General features: G+C 35.1%; 1 protein-coding gene across 1 annotated transcript in view; it reads left to right on the top strand.

Moving 5' to 3' along the window:
- Window positions 1–7774, top strand: part of LOC106470674 (sodium/potassium/calcium exchanger 4-like) — a gene marked incomplete at its 5' end in the record, with an annotated part of 55754 nt that overhangs the window by 6313 nt on the left and 41667 nt on the right. The window contains 2 exons of the mRNA XM_022399322.1: window positions 4364–4467; window positions 6136–6210. Coding sequence (XP_022255030.1) covers window positions 4364–4467; window positions 6136–6210 — 179 coding nt within the window. The remainder of the gene's footprint in view (window positions 1–4363; window positions 4468–6135; window positions 6211–7774) is intronic.

Here is a 7774-nt window from a genome sequence, read left to right on the forward strand (position 1 = left end):
ATGGCTGAAAGGCCAAGCATGTTTGGTGTGACGGTGATTCGAATCCACAGATTGAGAGTCGAGCGCCCTAACCACCTGGCCATGCCGGGCCTGATGGTGAAGGTACCTATGATAGTAAAGCGGTTTAAACTGTTGTGCGCAATTTTTCATGAAGACATAGAAATACATTGGCTAAAGCGCAAGTCTCGAGCCCATCAATCTGATCATAAAGTTATCCATTCAACAGAGAATGAGATTTTTTTAGCGGTAAATTTCACCAGTTTGAAAAAGACGGATTTTGGGATGAACAGTTCATTGGTGTTGCCATTATACACCAAACTAGCACTTAACTGTATCGTTTATTCTAAGAGTATATTTGTATATAATGACTCGATATCAAAACTGACACATTGCTGTCAAACTTCAACTGCTGAATTTCATGAGAAAACCCGAAACTGTCTTTCAGAATATATTCATTTGTTGTGAATCTAAAGATCTTTCATCAGGGTGTACCAATCTCAAATCAAGTTATTCTAGACTGAGAGACTATTATGACTTTATACAGAAAAGCAAAAGCGTCATCTCTCTCCAAGAGGGCATGCGCCACTCATCTTACCGGTCATTCCACGCGTAACAATAGGGAGGACTTTGTCTCTAGGTGTCGCTTAACCCGTTACACAGTTGATGTCGGTACGGAAACTACATTGTGTACTAATACATGTAGTTCTATACAGCACTCTATTTTCTCTGTGAGAAAATTTTAAGTGGCGCCAAAAGCAGGTGATCTATGAGAATGAGAAACAAGAGCATTAACAAGTTATTCGCATACCAAAGAAGTTTCTCTGTTGTAAAATCTAACGTTTTAGGTGAACATCTCTGTTTAAACTAAAAGGAAATGAAATAACTGATACATTTCACCCACAAACTTTAAACAGTCTCTTCTATCGAAGAAATATTTGATAATACTTTGTTGTTTTTTTCCACTGAAACGACGTCACTATCAATATAACAATACTTATAACCATTACCTTGAACCGATAGTTTTTTGTTTTGAAAAAATAAAAATTATACTTTTCTGCGGAAAACAGAAACTGAGCTGTTAATTTTGGTTTTTCAGGTAATACTGTTACACCTTAACCATAAGACTATCATGCGTTATGGCTAACATACATATTATAGAATATTACAATAATTTAACATATATGTATACCTTCATCTCAAACATATATTTATATTTGTTAGATTGAGTATTTTATGTCGACACCTTCTTCGTCTTCATGCGTCTCTCAACAATTCACTCTACGTGTTAAATTAAACTAAGCTCAGTGGCTCTATCAAAATCCGTTTGGCATTTACCTTTTCACCGTATGGGGTGAAAAGAAGCAAAAATTTCTGACCACCCCGAGTTGTCTTTCAGGCCCCAAAATCTTTTTTGAGGCTTTAAAGATTTTTAAACCTAAACTCCTGCCACGAATTTCGTTTCATTTATCAGTCTCCCAAATGTCTTGTCAGTGATGCGGCAGCAATTAGGTCTGAGAGTTTTGTCTCCAATGCTAAACAAATGCCCAACGGGGCAGAGGCTGCTGAAACACTCAGGTAGCCTTTGGCCAGTAGAGATAGGGTAGGAAAGTTTTTTCCATGGATCTTCCAATAATCTAGAGGGTTGCTTTCTTCAGGAATGCAAGGACCATCGAGGTAAATGTTAATCTCAGTATCTTCTGACGATGAGATGGCTGGGTTATTGGAGACAGCAAAGGAACAAAGGAGCTTACTCTTTTGCGAGGAAGGGGACTTACAGTCCTCTTTTGATTCCATGGTTGCAGGATTATTTGTTGGGGAAACTTTCTTGACTTCTTGCTGCAAGAGAATTAAATTAGATTCATAGACCACAGGTCTAGTGAAACACCAGTCAATTTTAAATCTGGGAACCAATGCCGCAGCCAAGCAGAAAACACTTCGTTACTCATACTGAGTCAGCCGGCCGAGACAAGATGGAAATTATATCTGGACAACATGTCAAACTCAGTCACCAGCCCATAAACACATTGCACTACATAACTGGAGGTAACAATGTTCTGACCCTGTGTGAAACCTGTTGCCTTTATAAAAAGTATCAGTGTTGTCATCAAATATGCAAGCACAGCTCAATCATGACAAGTAAGTTTCGATGTACCAGTATGTAGATTATCCAACTTCTCCTGGGGAGTCTTCAATAAAAACTCAATCTTCTTGATTTCTGAGTTCCAATGTATTGGGGTTACAAACTGAACTCTGGATTCTCTCTCAAGTAGATTAGTTGCTTTCGTTGATTTCCAAATGTAGGACACAATGTCTGATGCTTTGGAAAGTACTTTCAGCAGTCGTCCAACTTTTTTCACACCATCCCTGACCACAAGCTGTAGCGTGTAGGAAAAGCAGATGTCATGTTCAGGAAGAAATTCGGATTAATTTTCTGCTGATTTAGATTCATCCAAAAGTTCATCTTCTGAGTCAATTTCTGTAGATGAGCTATCACCATCTCTATCACTAAGTAGTGTTTGTGGTTCAAATTCAGGCAGGCAGAAAGCCTTGATCATATTGGATGCGTTATCAGATGTCACATATAACATCTTGTTGTTGATGTTAAAGATATTTAATATTTCAGCATATTGAGCTGCAATTTTATCAGGTATGTAACACCCCTTGAAACACCAACATGACTGTTTGTATTTTCCAGTCAAGTATAAAGTGACCAGTGACTCCAAGAAAGTTGCGCATTTCTCTGCTACTCCAGATATCCACAGTGACATTGATGTTTAAACAAGTTGCAATGGAGAGATGACTTTTTGTTGGACTTCACCAAACCTGCTCTCGATCAACGTTGTGGGCAGATGCTTGTAACTAGGAAGAATATATTGAGAATCCGTGGTTGCCATTAGATGTTGAAAATCTTTTGACTCCATCACTAAGAAGGGTTTTAGTGTACCAGCAATACAATTGACGGGTTTGTTAGTGATGTGCTTCAGACGAGGGTTGTAGACTTATATTTAGTTGATTCTATAAGTACGCTGCTATTGTAGACTGCTGCACCTGGGCTGAAGTACCAGAACCAACTGTAGACTTCTGTTGCTCTGCCTCTTGATTACGCTAGAAATACAAAAGCATATCTAAGTTACATAATAAAGAATATAATTTATAATAAAAATAATAAAATCATATAATACTAAGTAAATGAAAATAATAAACAATATAATATAACACGCATGATAAATTTAGTTTATCTCTATTATACTGTATAAGTTACATAGAATATAGCTCATATTAACAGAAATTATAAAAAGGCTTACCTTCAGATGCTTCAGCAGGTTAGAATTGTTTTTTCCTGAAGTAGAAATCACCTGCTCACAATATTTATATTTTGCCTTAATGTGACCAGATCTATCAGTAGAAAGTATGAAGTATTCATGAACCACTGAAGGCAGTTTAGTAGCCATCTCATGTGACTCGAATGGATTAATAACCATGTAATATAATAACTTTTAAGGTGGTTGGAATGTATTGACCTAATTTAACTCTAGCCACAGGCATCATTTACCGCGCATGTCACGATATGTTTAGTAACTTACATTCAAAACTTGATTAAACTACTTTTTGTTCATGTTATAGCAATTAGTGTAGCATAAAATCGTGGCTAATATTCCATATTCTAATAACATATAAGGTTTAAGTTCTTAATTTTATCAGGCGATATTGATATAAAATCCTGAATTTCCCCTAGCGTGAGTAATAAGACTTTTTTCTCTAGGCATCCCCTCTTCTCTAATGTATTTACTACCCCTCCAAGAAGTACGAAATGATCTATTATATTACGTTGTTTTTTGTACAGAAAAGTGTTAATTTCTCTTTCAGTACAAGTTTAGTTCCCACGGGAAAGAAGCTTGTTCGGAAAAAGAATTAACGTGCTGTGGATGTAATAATGACAGCCTAGAAAATTGATAAGTACAAAAGTTGACATTTACTCTTACAATATTCAGTATTCACTAAATCATTTAACGAATACGAATACTTTAATTTTTCCCACCAAAGTATTCGAATACATGTACGAATATTCTCAAAGCTGTATTCGAATACCCCATGTCTGCCAGCTGCCTTCCCTCTAGCCTGTCAATGCTAAATTCGGGACGGCTAGCGCAGTTAGTCCTCGAGTAGCTTTGCGCGAAATTCAAAACAAAAAAACCAAACCAATACAGATTCTAGACATTATGATAAAACTATGATGTTTCTCTAAAACTCAATTTCATGGTGATTTACTTATGAAAGTGTGGGAACTTCCTGAAGTTTGATTGTATGCTGTATAACCTAATCTCCTGAATGATGATTTGAGACTGTTTAACTTTGATTTCAGGGGTGTTCGTTGCTAAAGGGGATGTTGGAACAGCGACCATTGTGGGCTCAGCTGTCTTTAATGTTCTCTTTGTTATTGGAATTTGTGGAATCTTTGCCGGCCGGGTAAGTAGCCATTTGTTGAAAATGGTAACGCAAATGATAAAATCTTTGTAACTTCTGTGATTTCTCTCCTTCAAAGATATGCTAGTTAAGAGGTCATTTGTTACATATAAGCCCTTTTTAGGCGCTTTAAACCATTCTTCGAGTAAGCTGTGCCACAATTTATCTCATAGCCCCATCTCTTGACCGATTTAAGATCTAATTACAGCCGCGGCTGTTGAGGATTACATCTTGTTTTTAATAAGTATTGCATGTTGACATACTTGGTTCGGGTAAAAAATTAATATTAGTAGTTACAATTGAAAGTTTTATCTATAGGGTAATTTTAACAATAAAAGAAAAAGAAGTCACGAAATAGATTCATAATATTTCACTTGATTAATTTAAATCTATCAAGACTTTTTTATGATGTTTAACATCCACGAGATGTCGACAAGCCAATACATCATAGCACAGCTAATCTTATAATGTTACTGCTTTATATCAGTGGTCCCCGGTGGGACACCAGTAAGTCTATGGACTTACAACGATGAAATCCGGGGTTCGATTTCCCGCGGTGTATTCAGCAAATAGTCCAATGTGGCTTTGTTCTAAAACAAACACATTTACATCAGTATTAAAAAAAAAACATGGGTTTTTATCAGTTCATTTAAAGATATTTGTTATGTCTGTTCTAGGATTTTTAAGTATGTTAAAACTTATATTGGTTACTAGTAAATTAATTTCAAATTCTATGTAATATAATGATTAGCGTAAAATATAATTTAATAGCCTACAAGCTAATATGTTGCCAAAATGCTCAATAAGTAATCGCATGAGGAAAATGACTGTCGACATCCATCAAGCCTAACATGCTCGCTCTTTCAACTATTTTATAAACAAAACAAACTATATGCATCTAACCAATAAAATACATAAAGACGAGAAGACTAAATAGAATTACTCGTTATGGGCATATGTGACGTCACCCATTATTAGTTTAATGATGCTGTCAATGTTCAACTTCTTCTTGTGGAGTAGAATCATTTCTTTATATACAAGTCTAACTAGATAAGTACATGACGAAACAAAACTAAGTTGTATTAGAGTCGACTTTACATTTATAAGATAATACCCTCAGACTTACGTAAGATAATATCCTCAGACTTTTGAAAGATAATACCCTCACGCTTACGTAAGATAATACCATCAGACTTACGTAAGGTAATACCCTCAGACTTTTGTAAGATAATACCCTCAGACTTACGTAAGGTAATACCCTCAGACTTTTGTAAAATAATACCCTCACACTTACGTAAGATAATACCATCAGACTTACGTAAGGTAATACCCTCAGACTTTTGTAAGATAATATCCTCAGACTTACGTAAGGTAATACCCTCAAACTTATGGAAGCTAATACCCTCAGACTTACGTAAGGTAATACCCTCAGACTTTTGTAAGATAATACCCTCACACTTACGTAAGATAATACCCTCAGACTTACGTAAGGTAATACCCTCAAACTTATGCAAGCTATTACCCTCAGACTTACGTAAGGTAATACCCTCAGACTTTTGTAATACAATAATGTCTGTAGTTTATCTTATCCACAATATTATCGACCGTTAACACATCTATTTCTGGTAAACATATGATATTTGTTTATTTGTATATTTTTGTGATTTACAGGTGATCATATTGAACTGGTGGCCATTGTTCAGAGATTCATCATATTATGCTCTAACTGTCGTTGTATTAATTATTGTAAGTATATTCATATATATGTGTGTATTATTATTATTTCTTAGGTGTCTTTAAAGATAGATAGTAACAAATCTTTTGTTTGATAAACTTGATATGAGTGAATGGAAGATTAAACGGAGAATTAATCATCTTGCGCTCGGTAACAAGTTCCAGATTAGCTACTTGTTGCTAGGTAACAAGTTCAAGCGTAACTTTCGTTCTCAGGTCAGTAGTGGAATTAAATAATCCTTCCTTTTGTTTTCATTTAAGCAGCAATTTACCCCAGAAGCACACATGTCGAAGATTTAATATCCTCATTTCGGCAACTCCGGATATTTTGGTATAATATAAATAAAGATTAGACGAAAGCTTCTGGTACCTGATGCCTGGGTTCGAGTACATATAGTTGTAATCACGTGTAATTCCAGAAGAATCGACGGCAATCTACAACTAACAAACAGCTAATAACGTTGTGTCCTTAACTAACATAGGAAAGTTAAGAGAGAAGAAAGAGTAGTATGAGATATCAAATAACAAAGTTGAATGGCGGTTCTCTTCAGAATTGTGAGGTAAAATACATCAAACGTGTTTTATGTAATAAAAAAGCCCGGTGCTGAATTCAATTGTATGTAAAAAAAAAGTAAATAGTGGAAACATTATTGATATCTTTATTTCGCTCCAAAGTCAGAAACCACTTCTACGTCTAATTGTATTTCTCGATCTACAGATTCTACAAAGATTTTTACAAGCTATGTAACCCTCTATCTACAGATTCTGTAAAGATTTTCATAAGCTATGTAATTCTCTATCTACAGATTCTGTAAAGGTGTTGATAGGTTATGTTTGAAATTCAATATATAAATAATTATATATTTTTTTAAATTTCCGAAGATCATGTAAACCAGTGTTTCTTAACCTTTTTTTTTTCTCGTGGCTCCCTTATGAGTTTGATTTATCTCTGTGGCCCCCAACCTTTGTAGACGCTGTTAATAAGGAAAAAGTTACATTATTTCCACACTGTTGGGTTATAATATATTCATATTATTATAATATTATTCTTACAATATTGTATTGTTTTCAAATAATTTGTTTATAACATACTGTTTACTTATACAAGTAAAAATATTCTGTTAAACATTGAAATTTTATTCAGTGTGATCCTTGGGCCTGATGAACATTTGAAAGTTTTTGAATGTCCGGTTGCAGTGTGGTCAGTGATAAGCAAAGATCGTCTATCTTCACAATATCAAAGCAGTTACGTATTTTTGATAGCAAATAAGTCATCCGACTAAAACCAGATTCAACCAGATAAGATGTGAGAAAAGTGATAAAATACAACTTTGCCTTCTCCCAGAGCTGTGGAAACTTATTAGCTACTTCACTACTTATCTAGAAATAATGTTTGTCACGTTTGAATCTAACTTGGGCTGTTATATCACTCTGCTGCACTTGAGAATCAGTCGAAAATATTCACAGATACCAGACAAACTATTTTGATTGCTACTCGAGTACTAGTCGCGTCTGGTAACTTGTACTTCTGAGCTGGTGGGGAGTACGGGGTAGAAGGGTAATTTTGTATTCTAAT

This window comes from Limulus polyphemus, unplaced genomic scaffold (genome assembly GCF_000517525.1).
Source record: "Limulus polyphemus unplaced genomic scaffold, Limulus_polyphemus-2.1.2 Scaffold4155, whole genome shotgun sequence".
Lineage (NCBI taxonomy): Eukaryota > Metazoa > Arthropoda > Merostomata > Xiphosura > Limulidae > Limulus > Limulus polyphemus.